Here is a 27,450-nt window from a genome sequence, read left to right as displayed (position 1 = left end):
CAATACATCTATCTAAATGTTAACAGGGGTTGGGGCCAACATAAAAACTTCATGAGTTTTGTTGGACTAACATATGTAAATAAGGTTCCACCATACTGAATTAGATGTGAAAGCCTGTATTGTATTTCAGATTTATGACAAGGAATCTGTCCAACCATCTCAAGAATAACAATTTCGATTTAAATCAGGATGAACTTGATTGAATATATATAAATATATTTTTTGCACATCAAAATTGATTGTGTTAATACTAAATGTAAAATCCTTGAATATGTTTAGAGATCTTCAAACCCTTCTTCGTCACCGTCCTCTTCAGTCCTTTGGAATTCACTTCGCCACATTTCCACCTGCAAAGATGTCGAATGACAACAAAAACAGTAAGAATTTCAGTTCATGAAAAGAATAAAAATTGCAGTTTGGAAGTGACAATCATGAATCATTGGACAAAATTTACGTCAAAACTAACATTATCTACATTGAGTTTCAACATATACATTATAGGCTAGTTCACACAGGTAGAGATCCTTTATCCAGTTCTATGTCTCATCTTACATCCCACAATCTTTGATTGTGCCTCTTCATTCACATTAAAGAACTGAATAAGGAGGTAAAAGTGTGAAACACAATCTGGGAGTCTGGGACATAAACTGGGGCACATGATCCCAACCCTGTTAAGTTCATACCAGTACGAGAGGACGAAAATGTAGTAGTATATCAAAGCTGACCCCATAAATAATGCCCTCCTCATCCCTTTTGGGGGTGAAACTGAAGTGTGAGTGGAACATTATGTGTTCTAACCTGATCATCTGAAAATCGCAAATGTTCTGCAACAAAGAGTACACGGTTGTAGGATTCCCTTGATAGATCCCTACCAAAACTTCTAGCCACATCTTCATAGTCAATCACATGAATCTGAAATCCATGGCGCATGAAAAGCTTGTGCATCCGTTCTTCTTGATCGGTCTGAGTTACAAAGAAAACGAATAAGATGGTCTTTCATGAAGAATATGACGCAGGGCAAATTCAAAGTGAGCATGCCACTACCGTCAGCTCAAGTTCAGTTGGAACTTCTCCGATTACAAGGCTTCCCTTTGTGGCTAAACTACTCACAATTGACAAAACATCTTCAAAACTAGCCAATGTCAACAGGGGTAGACCCTGAAAAAAGAAAAGTTATATTCACTCCATGAAGTTCACTCCTATATAAAGACAGGAAGGGAAAAGAGTCAAAGACAGAGAGATGTTGATGACATGTAAACCTGGAGAGACCATATACTTGGGCGGTTACCATTAAATCCTTTCTTTCGCAGGACTTCTTGTATGTTAGAAGACTCCAGTGAAACATGAAGCAATAAGCAGCTCCTGCTGATCTGAGCCCCAATATCTACAATTTGATAGTTCAGACACAGCAGTGTAAAAAGTAACTATAAAAACACAACAAGAGTTCATGAATTCGAAGGAAGATCTATGCTACATAGAAACTTCTATGAAATGGACAAACTTCCCTGAGAAATTCTGAAAATATATTGTAAGCAACAAAAAAAAAAAAGGTTTATTATGATGAAAGGCATTTGAAACATTTTTCTTCTACTGTACAAAACACAAAAGGTTGCAACCCTAACCAAAAGATTGATTATGAGAGGAAAAAATTAAGATTTCATTGGCTTTGATACTCAAAAGTTCCGCGTACATAATTAATATAATCATAAATGTTTCGAATGCAGTACACATAACATACCTCTAAGCTTCTGAGACACTTCAGAGTAGATTATATCCGGTGATATGTCGAATATCAATGTAGAGCTTGGCCAAGTTAGTCTATAAACACGAGTATCTGCACCATCTGTCAATAAAACAACCTACATAATATTCATCATGCCCTAAAACATAGCTACGGGAAATTGGTATGAACGGGAGAGCTTCACATGTTGGGACTGGTTATACCTGTTTCAATTCATCGTCATTTCTCAAAGTTTGGAGCAGTTTATCATCAATAAACCTGGTAGCAACGCAATAAGGGTGCGAGTGTTGCTTCATATAGACAGACGTGTTTGCAGGAACCAAGCAAGCCACATAAGGATCGTGGAAAAGAGGGTCTGCAGACGCAAATATAGCCAGACCCCTGACATGTTAGAATAACAGTACGAGCAGTTGAGCTCCATGGATCATTGTTAACAGAAAACATAGTTAAGGCAAAGTATGAGTCAACACTGAAAGATTTGGGCTGATAAACTGTTTGTTTTGAGTTTCGACTTTCAACCACTTCTTTAAATAATGAGAGATAATGTAATGCACTTCAACAAACTGTTAAGTAACACTTATACAGTTCTACACAAACTAATCGATGTTAAGACCAAATAGATACACAAAACTACCTCTAACACTTATTCTTTGAAGGAACTAGCAGAAACTACATCAAACACTTACAAGTGTTTACACGAAGTTTGCTTGTATAACAGGTAGGCAGGTCAAATAAGGCAGATTTTTTGCTTATTAATCAAATTAATTTAGTGTATGAAGTGCATCAATATGGGTGTAATTGATCCAATGAAGCAAGTCACACTACAATAGCAACCAGTATGGATCCCTCCATCACCCATTTCTCAAATACCAATCTTTATCAAGTAACTAAAAGCGGATTTTAAAATAGCCAAGTGCTAAAAAATAGATGCCTACAAACTGTTCGACAAAATGCCTGAATGAAAAATCACATAAAAAGAAGGGGAAATAGGAGAGAGAAAAGGAGAGATGCCTGGGCGATGGGTCTCCTGGAAACGAAGAGTAGCGGAATGAAGGGCAGCTTGAAGAAAAGGGTCATCGTCATTGCTCAAATTTGCGGCGACCATGCAAATGTTTTTCCTTTTCTTGAGCTTGTATTGACAATGGACGAATGTAGCAATGGTGGAGACATGGCGTAAACAAGCTTTCATCTTTTAGATGGAAGACTTTGTGAGGGGGGAAATCGGTTGAAGATCAAGTTGAAGCAGAGTCTTTCATGTCTTATCAAACAAACTACTGGTTTTTCAACTTTAGTAGGATTTTTTTTTTTTAGATAAAACCACCTTTTAAAAGTTGCAGTTTTTGAAATAACCACCCCATATGTTTTTTTTTTAAATAACCACCTTAAACTTTGAAAGTTAAGGAAATCACCATCTAAATCTAACGTCCGTTCAATCGTTCATATTTCCGTTACTGGGCCCCACAACCAACGACCAAAATTAGTTTTCCCTCCATTTTCACTCGATACTCTCTCTCTCTTCTCCTTCTTTACTGTTCTTTTCATCTTCCAACCATTTTCTTCTTCCTCGTTATTGCTCTTCACTCTCCTCCCTCATTTATTCTCTGTATTTTTTCACCTCAACCACACAATTCAAATCTCAATCTCCTCCATCTTTGGCACTTTATGCAAAGTAATACAATAAGAATCCAAGATGAACCAAGCATCCATTTGTGGGGACCAAGAACATCTTCTCGGGTGTCACGAGGGGACCAAAAACTCCATGTGTGTATTTTAATTGGTGGAAAAAGGACGATTAAGGTATTAAACTATAACCTTAATCTCGAATTTGCTGATTAATTAGTAAAAAAAAATTCGCTTTGTTGATTGGTAACCCTAAAAAATTGATTTGTTGACATTAATGCAATTTGGTTGATTAAACTATGAATTTGGGCGGTTTTATATGAATTAACAAAGTTAAAATTTGTAATCAATTGAGTTTAAATCCCTAAATTGAAAAATCCCCAAATTCTACAATTGAAGAACCCTAGTTTCAATTTTGCACAAATTACCTCTTTAACTAAGCGGACCATGCTGATAATTTGGGGAAAGTGCCAAAAATTATTTGTTGATTGATTGCACTTTAAAAATTGGGAGAGAAATACAAGTAATTTGCAGATTTTTTTTCGACAGAGGTGTTTTAATGGAGGAAATGCTGATAAAGAAGAAGAAGAAGAAGAAGAAGAAGAAGGAAGGAAGGAAAAGAGGAGGGAAATATAATATAGTCGTTGGTTGTGAGGCCCAATAACGGAAATTTGGACGGACGTTAGATTTAGGTGGTGTTTTCTTTAACTTTCAAAGTTTAAGGTGGTTATTTTAAAAAAAAAACATATAAGGTGGTTATTTCAAAAACTGCAACTTTAAAAGGTGGTTTTATCCAAAAAAAATCCACTTTATTATGCACGCCTACAAAAATGTAAGTTAAGTGACATTTTTTGTACTCCATAATAAAATTGAACATCACTAACATAAGATAATACGGAAAAACATACCAATAAGTCAATAAGGTCTTACCTTAATGGTTAAAATTGATGGCGCGATTGTTCTTTGTTATTTTAATCAGTGTTTTTTTGTCATACTTTCTCAAAAACATTTAGCAACTATCGTTAGTTATCGATCACTGAAACTCGTTGAATTGCTATTTAAGCGAACCCCTTTTAAATAAGAACTAGTTTTGGTTCCGGTTACGTCCCGAGTTATTATATGTATTGTGGTTATGACTTTATATGAAATTATGACTGAGTAATTCTTTGATTAAATTTTCAAATGTATATATTCTCTTTTGAAAACATAAATGTAATTTAGTGTAGCCCACTGGTCAAGTCTTTGTTGTTTAAACTTGAGGTCATGGGTTCAATTCATACGCTAACCATGTTTCAAACTTTTACGTGTAAAGTATATATGTATGTGAATGACATATAATGAAATTCTTTAACATAGTGCCATGTGGAAGATAGACCGATGAACACCTTTTAATATATAGTATAGATAAGGAGCTAAAGACGGATTTGTCTAACTTAATACCGCTCACCCCCTAAGGAAGAGTATAATTAAGGATAGTAGCTATGTTCATGCTTTGTATCCTTAATTCTACCAGTGAGTTGAGCATAGGGGTTGGGTGACCCCTAGTAGTGTCATGGCATGAAAAATCCTCTTGTTTTGTAATATTCTTGGTGCTTGCTTTACTTTGCTAGGGCTTATGGCGTTTATGCCTTAGACTGGGATGGGTTTGTGAACATGTTAGCAGGTTAAGGTTTGGTTGTATGATTAAGACCTTGTTCCATTACCAAAGGAGAGCGTGAGACGTCGTATTGTGTTTATTTCCTAAAAAGGTATCTCACATGGAGCCATTGACAATGCAAAAGTTACCACTTGAAAAAGAGTAAGCATCGACATAAGTGTCGGACCTATGAGAGATTGTTCTAGCATCAAGTTGAGCCTCAAATCCGTTTATTTATGTTTCTTATCTTATGATAATCATCGGAGTAGTTATTTTTTGATATTTTTGCATATTTCCCATTCTAGATCTTATATGATTGACAAGTTGATGTCGAGCACCAAACCCACACAAATCCTGATCACCTTTCTTAATTATTGAAATCCTAAAAATAAATTTTTCATCCATGGATGAGAATCGTTGAACCAACTAATTTTATTTTAGGGAAAACACAAAACATTAGGAACTACCCAGACAAGAGAGAACAAAACAACAAAAAAGAAACAAAAGAAAACACGAAAAAGGGCTGGAAAATGTCTAGTACGGAGTACTGTTTTCGGCATAAACGACAAGAAAATCGAGATCTTGAAAATGAGAGACAAGAGAGAAAGGTGCATAGTTAATCAAAACATATTAAAAGTTAACAACTGATTAAAAGTTACTCCCTCGTCTCTTTCTATAAGCCCTGTATTTCTCTTTGGGATGTTCCTTTGAAATTGCTCCTACCTTAAGGCTTTGTTTAGTACAACATTAGTAAAGGACGGGAAGGAAAAGGAAAAGAAGGGAAGAGAAGAGAATGAAACTTAATTATTTTCCGTTGTTTGGTTGATGGAAGGAAATGAGGGGAAAAGAAAGGAAAATCATTTGACACATTTTAATTTTCTCTTTTCATAGGAAAAGAAAATGAAGATTCATTAATCTTCCATTTCCCTTCTTTACCTATCAAACCCAATTTAATTTTTGGAACCAAACACAAAAATCCATAATTTTCTTTTCCTTTCTCTTCTTTCCTTTCCGATTACTTTCTACAAACAAAGCGTAAATGAAATATTTTCCCACATGATCTTTCTCCTCATGCGACCATTTTATCAATGCACAATCCATATACTTAATACACAATACGAAGCATTATGTTAACTATCTCTATTACATATGGGAAGAGGGAAGGGGTATTTCGGTAATCACGTTTTTGGTGTCCCCAATTTAAAAGACTAAACTACCCTCAGTTACTTTACAATTTAATGAATTACGCATAAAATCCTCCTCATAAAATCAACAAAGTTCAACAAAGAATATAACGGTTTCTAGAAATCAATCCAACAAATCTGTCAAACTCTAATTTTATGCATGAAATCAATCAATTATCTCCACCAAATCATATATGCACGAAATCAATCAATTTTCAAGTTATATGCACGAAATCAATCAATTATCCCCACCATATGTCAAATTCTAATTTTAAGGAAATTCAACCAATAACGGCTAATCTACTTCCTAATTTACGCTATAGTCGAAGATTACAAATCTTTATTGATTTACAGCTTGAATAAATTTTTGATTGATTTACAGAATAATATAATATGTTTTAACTTATTTACACAATCATCTCTATTATACTTCGTATAAGTGAAGATGTGAAGTTATTTTAGTAAATCCACTTTTGGTGTTCTCTTGAATTACTAAAATACCCCTACACTTATAGAATAGATAATATAATGACAACCTACCCAACAGGAAAAGCCCAAAGAAGTATTTTAATCAATCTAGCCCCTTAAATAAATTCATACCATTTTAATCAATTTGTTTATACGTGTCCGGCTCTATCTAACTTATATGTTTCTTATATTCGCACGCATCGCGTTTATATTATATTTTTTACATGTTATTTCATGTTTATATGTAATAACACAAATCTGTTTCTTATATTCACACGCATCGCGTGCATATAAGACTAGTGTGGTAATATAGAAGGGACCGTAGCAGAATTAGAAATTGATTAGAGTTTACCCGGTTTTGGATCCTCTGGAGTTCTAAAATACTCCTAATTTGATAAGGTAGAGTTTGAGCAACTCAACCATTGAATGGAAAATCAACGACTCATATATTATCTCTCCAAAATTCTACTCTATTTTTTCTCATCAATATTCACCCCCTGATCTCCTATTCCCACTAATTAATATGAGCAATTGATTTAAAATGTATGATATAGATACAAATCTACCTTGTAAAGTTTTATTAAAACTCTAAAGAATCCGGACTAAGTTTAGGCCCTGTTCTTTAGAGCTGAACTGAACTGAACTGAACTGAACTGAATTGAACTGAACTGAACTGAACTGAACTGAATGCTCCTGAACTGAATGCTCCTGAACTGAACTAAACTGAACCGAATGCTCCTGAACTGAACTGAACTGAACTGAATGCTCCTGAACTGAACTGAACTGAACTTAACTTCACAGAATATATTACCGAAATAAATAATAAATAATAAATAATAAATAATAAATAATAAATAATAAATAATAAATAATAAATAATAAATGATAAATGATAAATAATAAATAATAAATGATAAATGATAAATGATAAATGATAAATGATAAATGATAAATGATAAATGATAAATGATAAATAATAAATAATAAATAATAATAATAAATAATAAATAATAAATAATAATAAATAATAATAATAAATAATAATAATAAATAATAAATAATAAATAATAAATAATAAATAATAAATAATAAATAATAAATAATAAATAATAAATAATAATAATAATAATAAATAATAATAAATAATAAATAATAAATAATAAATAATAAATAATAAATAATAAATAATAAATAATAAATAATAAATAATAAATAATAAATAATAAATAATAAATAATAAATAATAAATAATAAATAATAAATAATAAATAATAAATAATAAATAATAAATAATAAATAATAAATAATAAATAATAAATAATAAATAATAAATAATAAATAATAAATAATAAATAATAAATAATAAATAATAAATAATAAATAATAAATAATAAATAATAAATAATAAATAATAAATAATAAATAATAAATAATAAATAATAAATAATAAATAATAAATAATAAATAATAAATAATAAATAATAAATAATAAATAATAAATAATAAATAATAAATAATAAATAAAAAATGTTAACTAATAACTAAAGAATACTTATTAATTAATAACTAAATAACTATATAATAAATAATAATAATAATCTGTAATTGATTACTAAATAATTACAATAATGATAAATATTTCTTTCGTTCCGGAAATATCGCACCATGGTTGACTTTTACTCATTTCACCATTACTTTGACTCTTAATATCTCAAATTTTGTGCAATTAAAAATTATAAAAAATTAATATTTAGAAAATATATATCGATATGAATCTACGTGACAAAAATTTCGTTACGTACCAATCACAAAAAATGGTCAAAGTCGTAGTGTGAATAGTGTAAAAAACGAATGGTGCAATATTTTCGGAACGGAGAAAGTATTAATAATAATAATAATAATAATTCATATTTAATAACTAATAACTAAATAATTAATAACTAATAATCCGTAACTAATTAATATAAATAATTAGTTATAAATAATAATAATAATATGTAATATGGTAGTTGAAATTAACCCAAAAAGAACAGGGCCTTACTCATATGGTAGCAGGTGTTAGTCAGCTAATCACAGCTGAATAAACACCATTAATCAAATAATCACCAAACTTCATTTCCACCAACCCTTTTCAACAAGTATACCAAAAATCACATTTTTACACTCAATCACCATCTCCAACCTCAAAAAAAAAGAAAGAAACCAGAACAAGAAGCTTATCTTCAACAACTCATCAATGGAGATCGAACCAATCACTACCCAGAAAACTCCAGAATCCTCTGAAACCACAGACCCCAAAAATCCTCCATTATTAACAGCTTCAATCTCACTTTCTCTCTCCTCAATCCTCCCTACCCATTTCTTCACCCCTTCCAAAACCACCCAACTTTTCTCCCCCAAAAACGTTAAAATTCCACCCCAAATCACCTCCGCTCTTTCCACTCTTTCTCTCTCCTCCTCCACTCTATCTCAACCAAAACTCTTCTCCAAAAAGTCATCTTCCTCCGCTTCCCCTCTTCAAAACCCTCTTTCTCTTAACCCTCGTCTTCCTTCAGACCCCTCTAATGGTGCTGCTGCTCGGAGAGCTACAATTGTTTGGTTCAGAAATGACCTTAGGGTTCATGATAATGAGTGTCTTACCACTGCTAACAATGAGTCAATGTCTGTTTTGCCGGTTTATTGTTTTGACCCAAGGGATTATGGGAAATCGTCATCTGGGTTTGATAAAACCGGTCCGTTTCGCGCTTCTTTCGTGGTGGAATCGGTTACTGATCTTAGGAAGAGTCTTAGGGCAAGAGGGTCTGATTTGGTTGTGAGGGTTGGGAAGCCTGAGACTGTTCTTGTTGAGATGGCGAAGGCGGTTGGGGCGGACGCGTTGTATGTGCACAGGGAGGTGTCCAAGGGGGAGGCGAAAGCCGAGGGGAAGATTGAGGCAGCAATGAAGGAGGAAGGGATTGAAGTGAAGTATTTTTGGGGTAGTACATTGTATCATTTGGAGGATTTGCCCTTTGAATTGAAAGGTATGCCTACTAATTATGGCGGGTTTAGGGAGAAAGTGCAAGGGCTGAAAGTTAGGGATACTGTGGCTGCTTTGGATCAGTTGAAAGGCTTGCCTTCAAGAGGGGATGTAGAGGCTGGAGAGATTCCTTCTCTTGTTGAATTGGGTCTTAACCCAAATGCCACATTGTCCCAGGTTTTACTTGCTTCTGACATTTGATTTCTTGCTTGGTTTCGTCGAATTTGTTTGTCATGTTTTTCTATTGATGTATTGCTTTTGTTATGTTTGTGGTTTGATAGCTCAATTTCATGTTCCTTACTTGCGAATTCTGTTGGAGTTGTGCACTGATCAACCGAATTGACTAGGAGAAACTGTTTAAGCTTTTGCAACTGTATGTTATATCAAGACATTTGGAGTTGTAAGATGAAGTTTTTGAACTTTTGCAACGATCGACACAATGTTGAACACTTGGATTTCATAAATATAGGTTACAAAATATGAGGAAGATGCCAAAGTTGCTAGTCTCTGTTCTAAAAATTGATAATCTGTTGGAGTTGTGCACTGATCAACTGAGTTGACTGGGAGGAACTGTTAGAGCTTTTGCAACTGTATGTTATTTCAAGACATTTGGAGTAGTAAGAGGAAGTTTTTGAACTTTTGCAGAACATTTGGATTTGGTATACATGATTAATATAGGTTACAAAGTATTAGGAAGATGCCAAAGTTGCTAGTTTGTGTTCTAATAATCGATAATGTGGTGCTTTAATTTCTGGTTATGTGGAGTGTAGATTAGAGAATGTAGTCTGGTTTGTACATAAATGCATAGGGGGAGCCATAGCTTGACGCATCAGTCTCTCTCTTGTTCATTTTTCCTGTAACCTTTTATCTGACAGTCACTCATGTCAAACTTTACAAATAACCTACCGTAAGTCGTAGAAGTAATGCTGCATCATGGAACCCCCTGCCCGCCTTGGGTTGGATCTTCTGTAGAGGCATTGGGGTGTGTTGACGTTGTAGACTTGCAGCATCTATGTCTTGAGTGAATACAATCTGAATTCTCCTGGAGATATTGTCAAATGTGAAATGCAGTTACTGACGTTGCCTTTTCCTCTAGTACTGGCTTGTTCTATGAAGCTTTCAAATGTGTGTCTTAGATGTTCACTATGATTTGGATGCTTTCCTACAACGCTTTTGGGTACGTGGATCTCTTCTCATGGAATATTCACAAAAAGTTGGTAAACATGCAACCCTAAGGATACATATGTCCAACATTTAGAAGGATACAATGAGCAGTTCTAGATGATACTTGTTTTTTCCCTTTGTTATGAAGGAATTAGGGGATGGTCTCAAAGACACAACACATAGCAGAACTGTTCTACATCTTATTTTACATGTTGAGTTTTAGCCATCCCCAAGAATCCTTTTGGCTACAGTGATAAACAACTTGGCCAAAAAGTTCAATTATCAAGGAACAGGTAGCTGAATGACATTGAATCTTATTGATCAATGAAAGGCAAAGCTGGACTTTGTATTCGATGGAAACACTTAGAGCCTGTTTGGTTCAACTTTAGTTTTAGAAACCGAATGGAATCCGATAAGTGAAGATAACGGAATAGTTTTTAACCCAAAAAAGTTGTTCAGGTTCAACTATACTTCTAGGAATGGAATTGAATCTACAATCCTCATCCTGATTGATTCATCAGGATCACCATATTAGTATATAAGTACTATTTTAAACCCAAGCTGCCATTTTTTTTTTCTCTTCACCACTTCTGTGTTTTTGCTGCTTCTCACTGCAATTCTTTTCCAAATTAATGTTTATTTTAGCCATAATTTGATGAATCCGTCTCCCTCTTGTTCATTTTCCTTATGTGACAGTAACTCATGTCAATATTTAACAAATAGCCTCTCTTTAATCGCAGTGGTAAAGCTGCATTAATCCAACCCTCTACACTGCCTTGGGCGGGAGCCTCTTTAGAGGCATTGGGGTGGCTTGATGTTGTAATTTCTCGTGCTAGTACAATCTGAATTCTTCTGGAAAATATTCTCAATGGCTAGGTACAAAAATTGATGTTGCCTATTCCTCTAGGCTTGTTTTGGTCTATGAAGCCTTAGCCTTTTGTCTCAGATGTTCATTATGATTGGATGGTTCCATTTCCATATAAAACTTTTGTTATATATGAATTACTTTTACATGGAATTTTCACACAAAATTGGGAATCAGGCAATCCTAATGTTAGATATGTCCCAACAACATTAGTATAGTGAACAGTTCTAGGAAATAGATTAAAAAAAAGTTCCTGAAGGAAGAAGGGGATAGTTTAAAGGATATGAAGGTAGTTGAATCACATTGGATCTTATTGACCCATCATAGGCTATGCTGGCCTTTAAACATGATGGAAACACTTGGAGCCTGTTTGGTTCAACGGTAGTTTTAGAAATGGAATGGAATCCAATAAGTGAAGGGAATGGAATAATTTGTCAAAAGGTCTTGTGCGCACAAGGTGTACAATAAATTTATTGTACACCAAGATAACTTTTACTCATTTTTGTGTAACTTTAACCTAGTTTTGATTAACTTTTATATTAGTAAAAAAAATTTGATAGATAAATATTTTAAAGTGTTAAATGATTATTTTTATACATTATTAGTGATTTAGAAGAAATAAGTTTTATTAAAATGAAAAAAAAATTACTTAAAAATAGATAACTTTTACATATATAAGCTTAACTTTTAAGCATTTTGAGTTAACTTTTACTCTGGTGTACAATATTTATTGTACAACCTTTGTAAATAAGAATTTGTGATAATTTGTACCCCATTCTATCATATGAAAATGTTGTTTGGTTCAACTATAGTTTTAAAAATGACATAGGATCCACAACCTCACCATTGTTTTCTGATTCATGACAATCGTCATCTTAGTACAATAGACCCAAGTTGCCATCTTTCTGTCTTTAACCCTTCCTTCCACCTCTACTATGGTATTGCTGCTCCTTGCTATAAACATTTTTTTTCTTTGGAAAATCAGTAATATATATTGCTTTTGAAACCAATTTACAGTTAGAACTTAGCTCCACTTTGAACAAACCATTTAGGATGGACCCAAGATGAAGAGAGTAATAATCCAGGCCATAGGCCAACACTATACATACCCATTTACAACTGACAGAACCCTAGTTGTTACCTTCCTGGACATCACACTACACTATTACATCCTGTATCTGTGTAACAGGATTTATCTTTGCTCCAAACCTTTTGATTCCATTATGAATCATTCCTGAGTTTCCAAAATACACTGACAGCTTCTAATGCAACCAAAAAAACACCCCTCTGGAACCTAGAGGCCTTGCTTTTATTGGTATTCCTATTAACCACAATGACCAAACTCCATGGATTATTCATACCAAGCCAATCTTGAATTCTCCTCATACATTCCTGGTACTTACAACCAAAAGGTCCAAAACAGAGATGTTGATGTGACTCATAGTGATCTCCACAGATCAAACAACTATTGTCCTGGAAGACACCAAACCTCTGAAATTTCTCCTTAGTTTCGAGCTTTCCAAGGAAAGCTAACCAAAACACTAATCTATTTTTTGGCATAGACAACCAATCCCAATACTTTTTGGCCCAAGTAATTTCAGGCTTCGCAGGGCTCATAATCTAGTGTACTTTTTGTACTGGATACTATGCTTGGAACTTCATATTGTTGTAACTGTAAAAAACCCTTAATTCCCTTTACAGCACACACTTGTTGAGTTGTTTCCAGTAGCAGCTACTGTCCTTACTGCAAATGTTTGTTTCTGGCTGCTGCTCCCCCTGCATCTCCGAAAACTTCGCTTAAGCGACTTCGTACCTTAATGCTTTGCGTTTCCTCCACCACATAACACAACAGAAGATAACCATTTCTCAGATTCCATGTAAATTTCTTTAATTAGCCTGTCCCTTATTCTCAGCCTGTCATGAGCTAACCACAACCTCGGAGTCAACCGTTAATTGCACTTTCCGCTCCAGCATGCCCCTGGCATGCTTTTGTCCCTTTGTTCCTGCCCTTGCTTGAATAGAGCCGCCTCTAGACTAGCAATTCGGAAAAAGATCACTGTAGATGTCATCCAGAGTTTTCTCGGATGAAAAGCTCACAAAATTACACCAGTGTTCAGATTCTGATGAAGGTTGAGGTTGTTTTAGCCATGGAAAAGAAAAGTAAGTTGGGAATCATTATGATTAAGATAACCTGATCTGGCTGTGGTGATGTTGAATTGAGCTCCTCCAGGGCCGTTGTGTTTCTTATTCCTCTTCAATTATGTCTCTCATCTTAGTGTACCTTCATAACAAATTTCATTCGTTCACCTGCTGTAGGCTGCTGTTGTAAAGAGAGAAGTAAGCTTTCTGTCTCTACCAAATAGTGTAATCTTTACCTTTAGGTGGTGCAGGGTTTCAAATTTGGGCAACTGCTTATGATAGGAAACAGATTCACTCCTCCACTCTTACCAAACACGTTGAAACAAAATACTTCATTCCTTCACCAGTTTTCAGTTTTACGCCAACCAAATATGCTCTTAAGAGGTTTACCCGTTGATAGTTCGCAAACTACCCAAGGACTCGAAAAGTTGAATTATTCATGGTGCTCTCTTGGTCAGTTGAACAAAACCTTTTTACATGCAGAACAATGCTATAGGACTTGCTGTAATGCGATATGCATTTTCTTGATACTATGATTTTGGCGATTTTCTCTTATCTGTATAAGATTTTTATAGGATGGAAAACCATCTGTCAATGGTTCCCTGGTGGGAGGAGAGACTGAAGCAATGCAAAGGCTCCAAAAATTCGCAGCTGAATGCAAGGTTCAGCCACCCAAGTCGAAGGACACTAACAGTATATATGGTGCCAACTTCTCTTGCAAAATTTCTCCATGGCTAGCCATGGGATGCCTTTCTCCTCGACATATGTTTGATGAACTGAAGAAAACTGCTTCCAGGTATATGGACTTAAGGCTATTTTTGGTGTATTTTATTTGGTTTTGTTTGTGTTGAACTCTTGCTGTCATATTTCTGCAATCTTCAACTTTCTTGATATTCTTTTTTACATTAATTGTCAGAACAATTTCCGCTTCAAACCGGAAAGACGGTGATGATGGAATGAACTGGTTGATGTTTGAACTGCTGTGGAGGGATTTTTTCAGGTTTGTTGCCTATTGAGTATTGACAGATGACAAGTTTAATTTGACAGTAGAGTTTTTACAGCTTAATCTTCTGCGATCCTCATATTGGTGTTATTTTGGTTTGATTTTCCAGATTTATCACAGCAAAATACAGTTTGGCTACGAAACTTGTCGATGCTACCCCAGCAACTGCTTGCACAGGTGCACTTGCTTGAAGCAAGAACTCAAACTATATTGTGATAAACTTGTGAGAGTTTTGGGTTGCTGACAACAACAAAGAGCTCCTGTTAAACAAACAGTCGTGAATGCGGGAGTTTCCATTTTTCTGGGGTCAGCTTGTTTATGCCCTTTTTTCCAAGGATCTCTGCATATTTTGTTAACCACCTATCCCTTGTATTGTCTGTCCATCTTTTTGAACTATTGACTGGTCTATCAATAATCAAATTCTGGCTTTAGGTTATGGTATCTCAATACATATCCTCAATTACTAGAACAACAGTCGTCTATTGGACTATTGAAATGCTTAGTTTTAGAAGTGGGATTTTATTTCAGTATAATCGTTGGAGCAAGGGTTATACGATGTTTGGTGTTAAGGGTTACGAAGAAAAATAAAACAAATTGGAATAGTTCATGTAACCGTTGTCGTTTCATAAACTTTGGGCATTGGATTAGATCTCGTGTTAATGACTCCATGGTGATTGGTGATGGAATTTCATCTCAGACGTGTTTCTTAATAAATCCATGCCATCTCTCCATGTGTCGCGATGATTTGACAAGGAACATAGCATCGTCACGCCGTGTCATACGTACAAATAAATGTTTATTATGTCTTCACGAATAAAAAATGTTGCTACCCTTCTTTGAACCCATCACTCCAGCAATACAACTTATGACTCTAAAACAATTAAAAAGGGGAAAATTTATTCTTTTGAACGTGTTATAATTTAATTCCCAAATTTATATATTTGAGTAACAATTTATGATAATTATTTTTTCTTAATTTTTGTTCATTTACTAATCAAATCATATATCTTATCAAACATAAAACCATGAAATTAACAGAGACAAAATTAGGAAAAAACAATGATGCGCTTTGTTTTAGCTAATTAAATGTGTTTTTATTTTCCTTTAAAATGTATTTCGACTTTGTAACTCAATAAATTTGTCACTTAACACATTTCTTAAGTTAAAAGTAAAGTAGTATAAAAAACAAAGTTTTACACAAATAAAGAAAATTACTCAAAAATTTAGTTCACTAATTGTTGGTTAACCAATTTTATTCTTAATTAAACTACTCCCTCCGTCCCTTAATACTCGCACCGCTTTCCTTTTCGGGCCGTCCCTTAATACTTGCACCGTTTCTATAAATGGAAATTTATGCCAATATTATATTATTTCTCACACTTACTTACTAACCCCACATACACCCCTATTCCCTACAAAAAATCATTTAAAAATTCACAACCCACTCACCACTCTCCACCTCTTACCCATTTCCCACTAACTATATTAAAAAATACCCCACTATCAACTAACACCCATTAAATTAACAAGTCAATTTAGATGTCTTAAACTCCGCACCGGTCAAACCGGTGCGAGTATTAAGGGACGGAGGGAGTACATATATAATAAAATTCATATTATTTTCAAACTGCAAACGAAGCATATATAGAATTTATAAGTAAGTTTGAAATGAATAAAAAAAATCAAACTATATGCAACTCCGGGGCATCGCCCGGGCCACTAACTAGTTTTATATTATAACCTTCAAGGTAGCTCAATAATAGATGTGAAAAAGGTTACAGTATTTGAGAATGAACATTACAAGTATTTCCTACATCTACTTTGTATGAGTACTAAATATTTCAAGTTCACTACTTCACAAATAACCACATAATTCACAAATTAATCCAAGTTGGTTACTGAAGGAATATAAATTGTGATGAAATAATTGGAGCTCTATTTTTCTATAATACGGAGTATAAAACTCTTAATTGGAGCTCTATTTTTCGATATAAATATAAATTGTGATGAAATAATTGAAAATATATTTAATGTAGAAAGAATAACATAACTGGAATAGACCTTAATAGGCATGACAAATTACAGGAGGCCGGAGACTTTGAGGGAGGATAGAGTAACAAAAATAAGCCATAGAAACATGAAAAACCCACAAGAAATCCATGCCCAAAGCCTAGGTCCGCCAAGCTCAGCACCAAACACAAGACGCCTCAATACCAGAACTGAAATACAACCTACTGAAGTGCAGAAATAGACAAGCAATGAAAAACTAAGCCCCTCGGCACTTTCGATCCTCAATGGTTCATGGTACGCAAAGTAATTATACGTTGTGTTAATTAGCCAAGGGATGCCAATGCCCACATATATATTCACGGAATTGCTGCAAGAGAAGAGGATAATTTAGTGAAACATAACCAAAACATTCTAATGAACATGCAACATGTTACAAGGGAAATGTCCGACTCTCAGTTTTGAGTAGACATGACAATATTGACCCTGTACACATTATCCAAATTACCCAACCCAAACCGGAACATTACTCAAAAGTAAAATAATTATTTTGACCCAAACCCAAATAACCCGACCCTGGAAAAAAAAATACTAAGATTGATACGATCGGAACGACCTGCTTTCCACTTCTAGTTCAGAGAAAATATAAAAGTCCTACTCATTAGCTTTAATCTCTCTCCCTTTACCCCAAAACCCCCACCGTATGGCGGATCTTAGTTTGTGTTGGGGTGGGCCTGGCCCCCCCGGCCGGAAAATTTTATAGTGTATTTTTAGTTACGCCCCTCCCTAAAATATGTGTATAATTGTATAATTACATAGTATATGGCTAAATTTTTTTCTACCGGCCCCCCTCGTAAAAACTGTTCAAGATCCGCCCTTGCCTCCGTCCAAACATCCGGCCAAGCTCTGAAATCTGATGTGCTCCGTAGTAAAAATTACAACAAATCTTATATTTCTGCACTTCTATAGTTCTATATGACCTCAAGGCAGTGGAAGCCATGAAAACCCCAACGTATCTGGATTATAATGCTTTTACTTGCCTGTCCTAGGAGGCTTAGGCTAGAAAATCTGTGTTTCATAAGCTATAAAGGCATAAAGAAGATTAAATTTAATAAAAAACCTGCAGGTGATATTTGCAATAGCAGAGTCAGCTGTTGTCTGACGCTCGGCAGCGATCTTGCTGGCCACTAAATCTGGCCAAGAGGTTCCCGCGGCCAACACCGTAAAGGCAATAACATAAGGATTTATTCCTGCATGAGAACATAATTAAAATGGGGACTTATGTTTCATTAAAGGCAAAGTTTGTCTTGGATATCAAGAATTTCAATAAAGAGAATTAAGATCAAACCTGTCACGCAGCTTATCATATCTGTGAACTTTGTTACTATGTAAGCTATTCCACTAATGAATAGTAGAGAACAGATGAAGGCTATCCATCCATGAGCAATACGGTAAGGAGGCACAAAGGCAAACATAACCCTCCATGGAAGGAGAAGCAAATACCAGGTAAATCTAACCGACCTTAGAAAGATACCCTCCAACTTTTTATGTTCAAACTGTCTCAACAAAAATTAGCAGTCAGTATCTGCACAACCAATGACAAGAAAACAGCCTATTCCTGTATACGCATCAATGTGATACATAACAATATACATATTAATAGGAAACTTTATATACCTTTGATACAAATCCAATTACATATTCACACACATCCAAAACATGTAAATCAATTGAGATCAGAAGTGGGAGTTGTTAGATGATTGAAATGGGCAGAAATGAATATCTAATGTATGGAAGTGTGACTACAAACTCTTCAAAGCACACTTAGGCTCTTTCTCCTCGCCTTATTCTAACTTATTTTAGGTCTAACAATTTCAAATTATATAAATACAGGGTTAGGTAAGGACTAATTAGTTTAGATAAGATAAGTTCAGGGAAAATAAGTTTAGATAAGATAAGTTCAAGGCTAATAAGTTCCAATAAGTTCACATAAGATAATGACTAATAAGTTCAGGAATCTATTCTCCCACCTTATTTTCACTTATTTCATAATGTAAATTCAGGACTAGTGAGTTCAATTTAATAAGCTCAGACTAGTTCAGATTAGACAAGTTCGGGACTAACTAGTTAAGATAAGTTCAGAGCTAATAGTTTCACATAAGATAAACAAGTGAAATGCAGGTGAAAAGAACATTACCTTACTGGCTTACTCTAATATTTCCAACAGGGGCTCAAACTTAGGGTATAAGAAACTTTAAAGTTCTTGAATGCAGCAAAAGAAAAAAAAAAAAGGAACATATACACATTTGTTGTTATCACAAACTTCATGCAACCAAATCTAGTGGAACTGAAGCTGTGCTCCCTAAACCTATAACTTGCAAGATTTTAGGTGGTAGACTTAAGGATGATAACTCTGTTATTTTCCTACCATTGACAAATTGCAAACTAAATTAAAGCTGACCCTCATTAAAAATGAATATTTCTGAATAAAAGAAGTACCATGACCGCATCCACGAACTGTTGCTTCCAAAGTGACAGGAAACTAACATCGTCTGCTTTTACGCTTCTCAGAGCTTGTTCAGCGATTGACTCGGCCACTTCATCTGGAGGCAGGGATTGATATGAAGGACCTGAAAGTTGTACTTCAGAAAGATCATTTAAATGTAACGATGCATTAAGTAGATTGTAAGAGGCACGCACGTAACACCAAAATTCATGAAATCCTTAGCAATTTGAACTGCAAAAATGCTTGAGTAGTTAACTAAAGTTGCATTTCACACATTGATACAACTTATACATGTTGGACAGGCTAGCCTCAAGCAAAAACTTCACTGTCCCTTCACACAAATTGCATATGGGAATACATGAGTATGATATCATGATTCATTTGAAGCTTGAGAAATTTATTCCTGATGGAGAAAGCTTTTGGGCAAAGTTGGAAACACCCTACAAGGGAGACCATCCCACTATGAGAAAATGCTTTCTGGAGGCACTGTTATTCATTTCCATAGATTAGGACTGAAGTGCATATTCCATTATTCATTCGCAACAATTTATTTTCTCCGTGTGATGGTATGAAGAGAAAAAAGCATGCATTTTTAGAAAGAGATAACTAACAATTGAGTCACAAACTAACAAGTATCTAGCATATTCTAACAATTCTCCAATTCTCTCCAATTTATGTGTTCATAGTACTATTTACAGTTTTGGAGATTTTTTTTTGGGATACCTCTATTGATTAGGTGCTTGCACATACGATTACTCAATTTTGAGTTGGTTCCAGATCATGTACATTATGCAGAGATCAGGCATTGCAACTTAAGCTTTCAGTCACCTTTACCTCCTCAAACCAATGATTCAAACTTATCATTTGTAGCTTAAATCTAGGAGTAACTTTGAGAACTCCAACTACTGATTCAGATTGGGTTATCCAAGAGTATATCACTGGTGAGATATCTCCAAATTTATTACTAATACAAAGAAAATGCAAGCGATAAGAGTAAATGACATTCCTGAATACTTGAAAAGAATGAGGTAAGGTTCCAACCTTCTATACCATCAATCAATGCTCTTAAACAGGCTAGTGATAGAGTTTTGGCTCGTGAAGAAATCAGATGGTATAAGTAGAGCAGTAGAGCCATAAAACACTCTTGAACCAAGTGATAAAAATGTCTAATAAACCACAGTCCAAATCTCCACCCAAGCATTATAGGAATGACATAAGATTGTAAAGCAACACAAGTGATTAACATATGAAGATTGTTTGTTCTAGCAAGGGACCTGGCGTCAATAAGCACCTACTCATTCCCTCAGTAGTTAAATCATATAATCCTATGACTGAAAGAGTCCCACGGCTGCATATGTAAATACATTGTCGTATGCTTGCAGAGTCCTAGAGATTTGTTCTGATTTTTCATCTGCTAAGGATGACATAATTTTGTTCCTACCAGAAATATTTATTGCTTTGTAGTGCGATAGGCAGATGCAATTTCAGTACTTGTATCACTTCCTACCAATCTATACTAATATTTTAAAACAGAATGTTTTGCATACCATGAAGCCACATGTCACTTTTAATTTAATTTATTTTATTTTATTATAAAATCATCCTTTATACTAGATAAGGTTATATGTACATGTCAATTTATTAATCATGTTTTATTATTCAATATTTTTGTATTATCCCCTATATTATATAGCCAATATAACCGAATTTTTAAATTAAGAAAGTCGTGCATCGCACGTGATAAAAACTAGTTACCATCAAACACGAATCAATGAAGGACTGTGCTAATGAAGCTGACAGAAAGTCCCCTCTATCTCAGCCTTGCAAAACCTACATTGATAGTACATGTTATAACTTCTAAATTTGTACTTTGGGAGTTTGGGCGTAGGCTATAGATGAAGATGAGCACCACGCCTGGCTAGTTTGACCTTTGCAGAAGCTCGTTGACCCATGAATTTTGGCTGCACTACGCACTGCTCTTAGTCCTCGAGCTGTTGAACTCCCAAACACAAATTTTCCTCACCCCCCCCCCCCCCCCCCCCTCGAGAGAAAGGCTAACTGAAGCTGCTATTAATCCTAGGCGAGCTCTGCTCTATACCATTGGAACAAATATATCCAAGCCTGGTTCTTAGCTAAGTTCCTATCTGAGACTTACAGTTACAGTCTTACAGAAATTAACAGTGACATACAAATTGGCTTTCAGAGGCACAAGATGTAATTATGCCAATATTACCTGCCTCATTGTCTGCGTGAATGGAAAAGATGTCAACAATATTTCTGTCTTCATAGTCAGCAACTTGAGAAAAATCAAAAGAGTCTTCTCTGAGGCTTTCATTTTTACGTGGTGACACCTCTTCAGGGACCCACTCCTCAGGCCTCTCAGATCTTGAGCTGAACAATAGAGAAACTTCTTTATACCAAGTACGTCAGATAAACCCAAGCCAACACGAGAGTAAACTATTTGAAAAAGTAAACTTACAAAGGAAGAGATAGGTAAGGCCAGCGCATGTCCTGAGCATATGCATTTAATAGCAGTAAGCCAAATTGCAACACTGTCAAGATTGACTCCAATAGAGTAACTACATTGGGAGTCCAAACCTGACAAAAAGAAGATGTTCACTGTAAGTATAAGAGCCTACATTAAGCTGAGAATCATATTTTGACCACAAAGTAATTGAAGTATATCATAAGCTTTTGACTACATAGAGTCATATACTTCGTATTACTCTTTTATACAGCTTTGAAGTTCAAATTTCTCAGTGGCCTCATCAAAAAGTGCACTGTTGGTAGTTCTAGTCTAATACCTTCTTCTAGAACAAATGTTACTCACACTATTTGGATGCCCAGAGAGGTTGTCAGCTTGTCACAATTAGACACCATATGATGTTAGACATCACAAAGTGGCAATTTTGCAACTTCCTCTGAAATTACTGCAGTAGATTTAAAAGTTTGCAGATACAAGGATGAAAGTTCCGAAAGTTATTATGACTATAAGAAAGAACAATTTGAAAACCTTGAAAGAACAAAAACCCTAAGAGAAAAGAGAGGGGTTTTGGAGGCGAGAAGGAAACCTTATATACTACAATATTTGAAGAAGTCTCAGCAAATTTCTCTCGTCTCAAGAAGAATAAAGAATGAATGAAGATTCTACAAGCGCAGGGATGGATTAAAGTTCCCCATTACTACTTTGAAAATGCCTGTAACAAGGAAGATTTTTCACTCAAGTAGAAAGAAAATTAGTTGATAGTGAGCTTTGTTACACATTTTTTTCACCGTGCTTATAAGGCTACCTTTTAGCCAATAATTAACACCTGCAATTTGCAGCATTGCAAAAACAGACCTGCTTATCCTTTTGCCCTATACGAGGACATCTTTTTCATTTCGTATTTCCTCTTAAACATTTTGACGTTTAAAGGATTCCAAAACATTATAACGTTTAAGCATGGGAATTGTCCCAACTCCAAGTAAACAGGATTTCTTTGCCCTTGTTATATTTTCTATCTCACATTCTTAACCCATACAAAGCATCCTTCCTACAGGACAGATCATTTTCATGGAAAGGGATGCTTCAAAGGTATTTGCACCACATATGAAACCAAATTCTAAATATAGTTTTTATTTCACATACGACAGTGTACCTTAGCCCCATATTAGATTTTATCATAGTCCTGTACAAATATTAAAGTGTTAAAGGCATCACATAAAAGAACTAGAGCCTCTCTACTTAACCTTGATATGACGGGTTCAGATAGCATGGGTCTGGATATAAAGTTGTACCATTACTTCAAACTTCAAAGAGACAAATGGATATTAATAACATAGTACGTAGTATGTAATAGACGGCTGGAGATCGCAGCCATGACGGATGGCTGGGTTCAGATAGCATAGGTCTAGATAAAAAGTTGTACCATTACTTCAAACTTCAAAGAGACAAATGGATATTAATAACATACTAGTACGTAGTATATAATAGACGAACTGGAGAACGCAGCCTTGTGTATACTGTTTTGTAGCATTGTTTTAAAGACACAAAATGGATTTTAATAATTTATATGTAGTACTGTATATAATAGACGAACTGGAGAAAGCAGCCTTTTCCCAACCAGATGTTACATGTCAATGTTTCTAAATAATCCAAGCAAATGTTCATACAATTCCTCTACAATGCCCACAGAAGATATGCATTTTAATTTCAAATTCAGAAGACAACAAAAATTATAATGTCAAAAACCAAAACATCCAGAAAGATGAACAAGGTTTTCCATCAATTTATCACAAGAAAATGTTGAGCAACAGCCCAAGCAGCCCCTAATTATCCACACCTATGCAAGGAGTGTGAACAAGGCAAAAGTGAGAAAGCCACCTTGAAGGTGTGTCAGAAAAATTTTGTGGGTTTGGCTTAGGTGAGGAGCAGAGCGTGAAAGTGAGCGGAATATGCCAGATTTTCTTAGAAGATGACATCAGCCTTGCAAGTGGCAGCAAGTAGTAGTATAACTAAAAAGGAGACTGTACCGGGGAGGGCATTCAGAAAAGTGGTTGTTTATCTCTTTCCTTTAAGCATTGTACTGGTGATTTAATCACATCAAATATTACAATCTCTACTTCCCATTTTCATATTAACTTCTCTTGAATCCTTCGTCTGTTGCAGAAAAAAGTCCTCCATGATACTAAGGATAAGATAAGGGAGAATCGGTTAAGATGGTTTGGGCATGTGAGACATCAACTACAAGATGCACCAGTCAGGAAAATGGAGGGTTGGGGTAACGGAGATTAAACAGGCATTCGAGGAAAGCCAAATATGACTTGGATGGAAAGAGTTCAAAGGACGTGAAGAAAGTGGGCTTGCAAGATGAAGTGAATGGAGGAGGCAGATGACATGAGATAGACTCTGAGTTTCATGCAGCCAAACCGACCCCATCGCTTTGGGAATAAGGCTATGGCTCTGTTGCTCTAGAAGTCCTCCATGAAAGTTTTACTTTTGAAGAATTATATACAAAAAACTAAGTACAAAATTATGTTCAGCTAGGGAAAGTAGCTATAAAATATAGAAATACATTACCTTCAGGATTATGTATAACCATATGTAAGCCCAAAAGGACCAAAATAACTCAACCAACCAGACTCCTATATCAGATATCTTTTTCAGTTCTCCAGCTTTCGGGACGACCACACAAACAGCATGGATTGGGAATAGGTCGAATGCAGCAGAACCTACCAGAGTTCCAGGACCCAAGCCTGCATAATTACAGGTCACGAATATGAATCAGAGCATTGCGGGGGAGGGGAGGTGAAGCTAAAATTATTGCAAGAGAAGCCAATTACCAAACACAAAGAAGGAAAATAGAAGGAGGCAGAGAGCAACACACACACAAAACAATATATGCCGATAAATATTGTATGCACGAAAAGTTTCATCTTCCTATTCAAGCTGTTTCCATATTAGAGTTAAGCATATTTCTTCGTAATTTATGTTACTCGGAAGTCGGAAGAACCAGTGAGACCTATTTGCATAAATACCGCACTCCTTAGTCTCTAAGTCAGGTGAACAGTGCACCAAAATTTGAGTAGGACAGAAGGAAAGGCTAAAGCTAAACTTTAGCAATAGAAGTTACTCCAGATTGAACCATTATTTAGCCATGATAACTTAATCAAGTGTGAAATACACTGAGACAGCAGTATTTGGAACAAAAAGTCACCGAATATCAAAATTACATCAGCACATTACACATTTACACTGCTGTACAACTGAAACCAAAAATATGTGAAAGCTGGCCAAATGAAGTTCTTATAGAGTTTTTAGTTTTCATTTTCTCTCTTCTTCTTGTTCATTAATATAAAGTGTTAAACCAGAGCACTTGAATATTTGACACCAAAATATTGAGGAGCGTAAGAAGATAAAGAAGACAAACCTCCAGCATAAAGGCTTCCAAGATTCCTTATAGCGTCAATGGTAGCTAAAGATATTTGGGGGAAACTGGTACCAAAAGCCAGAAGAGCGATGTCTGCAATTGTATAATTCCACACCTTCTCATACTTAACAGTTTCAACCTTAGTGAGAGGATCAATTACGACCACTTTACGAGTTTGCTTAACTACATTCTCCATGGAGCGAAAAAATCTGTCTGTAATGGCTGATAATCCAATGAAACAATAAGCTATACCCATAAAGTACAAGGTTGTTCGCATTCCATCTCCTAGATATATTTCACTTCTAAAAAGAAAGTAGTCTTTGCATTTCTCATGGGCCAAAGCCACATCTAGAAAATGTGTGCCATTGTGGCGAGGCATGGTCATCTTTGAAATCTTTGAGCAACTATATCTGACAGTCAGACATCAGCAATCCAAGCAAACCACCAACAACCCTCAGGTTCCTACGATGTCAAAAGGGACAAGAAACAAAATAAAAAACACTAACACACGCAATATGACAGCAAACAATCGTAAACACTATGCAATTAGAAGTGTACAATTCATTAAATCATTCTTGATGAACTCTAAGGCTCCGTTTGGTAGGACGTAAAACGTTTTCATTGTAAAATGATTTTTCGTGGAAAAGATTTTTCAAGGGAAGACACAATTCCAAACTAGTTTTCCTTTGTTTGGTACCTTAAAGGAAAATGGGAGAAGATGGTGAAGATTGAGTGGAAGAAAGGAGAGGGAGGTAAGGAGGAAAGAAGGAAAAGTGATTTCCCTCCCTTTCAAATAGAAAAGGGTTTTCCACAAAATTGTTTTACATGCCTTACTCAACCAAACAATGTAAAATGATTGAAGGGGAAAATTGTTATCCATGAAAACGTTTTACGCCCTACCAAACGGAGCCTAACAACTTCAAGTATAACAATAAGCTGAATTTTATAACTATTTTCACTAGCAAGCGACATTGTTCACATACTAACAGATTTATTTCTGAGGATAAATCCATTACTTCCTCTTAAACTTGCCTACAAAATGAATGTGACTCTCCAATAATATGGAGTAAAAACAGAAGTTTGACCTTCCATTCACTAGCTTAATCCTTGTTCCTTTACTTAGCTAATCTCCACTCTTAAAATTACACAACTTTAAGCCCAAAGTTACCATAAACATCTACACATTTCCTTAATATCAATCGTTATTATAGATTCACATCTACTAACAAGAGCACACCTACAATTAGGGCATGTTCATTACCGTTTTTTGTTAACAGTTTATTCGGAATCAAAACAACGAATATAAAAACCAGAAAAAGTTTCCACTTTTCGGAAGTCAATTTCCCAAATAAACACAGTTATCTAACCGTACGACTAAAAGAAACTGAAAATTAGTAGTGATACCGAACCGGCAAAGTAAGTATCTCATGTTAAATCAACGACATAACATAGAAATTATCGGATTCCTATACGAGATTAGTACAATAATACAGTGATCATATTATGAGTAATTCCAAAATTTCAATTACTGCAACGCAAATGCTGGTAATCCAATCTATCTTAGAACAATAAAAAATGCGAATTAAACAAAAGTACTACAGTATTAAACAGATTACAGAATTTGGCAATTGTGGAAAGATTTAGAAGTAATTGATTGAAAAACACAATGAAAACCTGGAGCGGATTGCTGATTGCTGATTGCTGATTGCCGATTGCCGATTGCCGATTGCCGTTTGCCGGTTGTTGATTGCTGATGAAGAAGATAGAATGTGGAGTTCGTACTTTGTAGTCGTAAACACATAACAACTGATTCACGTGTAATGGGAAGTCATATTTAAAACCTACAGCAAGTTTCTTGTCTCCTTTCAATTTTGTCAAATTAATTAGGGACCCTAATTATTGATTATTGTGTGTCGCTATTGTACCAGCATTTTGATTTTTCACCCTCATTAACCATTCTTGTTGTTAAAGAATGATGATCATGCATCAATCACAGTTTTTTCCCAGAAACTTCCTTGTAGTTGTTACTTCACCTGTGTTAAATAGTGTAATGTTCTTTTTTAGATAACAAATCGACTTTTTTATGTGGATGTTGTTATAATCGTCCAATTATATAGATTAATAGTATTAACTTTTTACGAAGTATAATTTTACCCATTAGTAATTAAAGATATTAATGATTGAAATATTGC

At 35.0% G+C, this 27,450-nt stretch overlaps 3 protein-coding genes across 4 annotated transcripts; 1 reads left to right on the top strand and 2 right to left on the bottom strand.

The window, feature by feature from the left end:
- Positions 1 to 74: 74 nt before the first annotated feature.
- On the bottom strand, positions 75 to 3,021 carry LOC110774720 (O-methyltransferase 1, chloroplastic). Its single transcript, XM_021979287.2, has 7 exons — positions 2,753 to 3,021; positions 1,945 to 2,096; positions 1,739 to 1,859; positions 1,260 to 1,384; positions 1,045 to 1,158; positions 799 to 963; positions 75 to 347 (listed from the first exon to the last, which is right to left on the bottom strand). The coding sequence occupies exons 1-7, from the start codon at positions 2,928 to 2,930 to the stop codon at positions 276 to 278; spliced, it is 927 nt and encodes a 308-aa protein (XP_021834979.2). The 5' UTR covers positions 2,931 to 3,021; the 3' UTR covers positions 75 to 275.
- A 5,705-nt stretch (positions 3,022 to 8,726) lies between these two features.
- LOC110774719 (blue-light photoreceptor PHR2) lies at positions 8,727 to 15,308 on the top strand. The gene is made up of 4 exons (XM_021979286.2): positions 8,727 to 9,842; positions 14,409 to 14,629; positions 14,750 to 14,833; positions 14,946 to 15,308. The coding sequence occupies exons 1-4, from the start codon at positions 8,886 to 8,888 to the stop codon at positions 15,025 to 15,027; spliced, it is 1,344 nt and encodes a 447-aa protein (XP_021834978.2). The 5' UTR covers positions 8,727 to 8,885; the 3' UTR covers positions 15,028 to 15,308.
- A 1,486-nt stretch (positions 15,309 to 16,794) lies between these two features.
- Positions 16,795 to 27,221, bottom strand: LOC110774709 (magnesium/proton exchanger). 2 transcript variants are annotated; one of them, XM_021979273.2, is made up of 9 exons: positions 26,933 to 27,221; positions 25,259 to 25,720; positions 24,409 to 24,584; positions 21,829 to 21,947; positions 21,583 to 21,740; positions 19,343 to 19,485; positions 18,192 to 18,399; positions 17,964 to 18,093; positions 16,795 to 17,213 (listed from the first exon to the last, which is right to left on the bottom strand). In XM_021979273.2, exons 2-9 carry the CDS (start codon positions 25,641 to 25,643, stop codon positions 16,916 to 16,918), a joined length of 1,617 nt encoding a protein of 538 aa, XP_021834965.2. In that variant the 5' UTR covers positions 25,644 to 25,720; positions 26,933 to 27,221; the 3' UTR covers positions 16,795 to 16,915. The 2 variants fall into 2 exon arrangements, with proteins under 2 accessions (XP_021834965.2, XP_021834966.2); XM_021979274.2 differs by having other exon boundaries at positions 19,343 to 19,473; positions 26,933 to 27,216.
- Positions 27,222 to 27,450: the final 229 nt, after the last annotated feature.

The sequence above is a fragment of the Spinacia oleracea genome, chromosome 6, assembly GCF_020520425.1.
Source record: "Spinacia oleracea cultivar Varoflay chromosome 6, BTI_SOV_V1, whole genome shotgun sequence".
Lineage (NCBI taxonomy): Eukaryota > Viridiplantae > Streptophyta > Magnoliopsida > Caryophyllales > Amaranthaceae > Spinacia > Spinacia oleracea.
The sequence above is the reverse complement of the archived record's forward strand: the minus strand, read 5'-3'. Positions and strand labels throughout refer to the sequence as shown.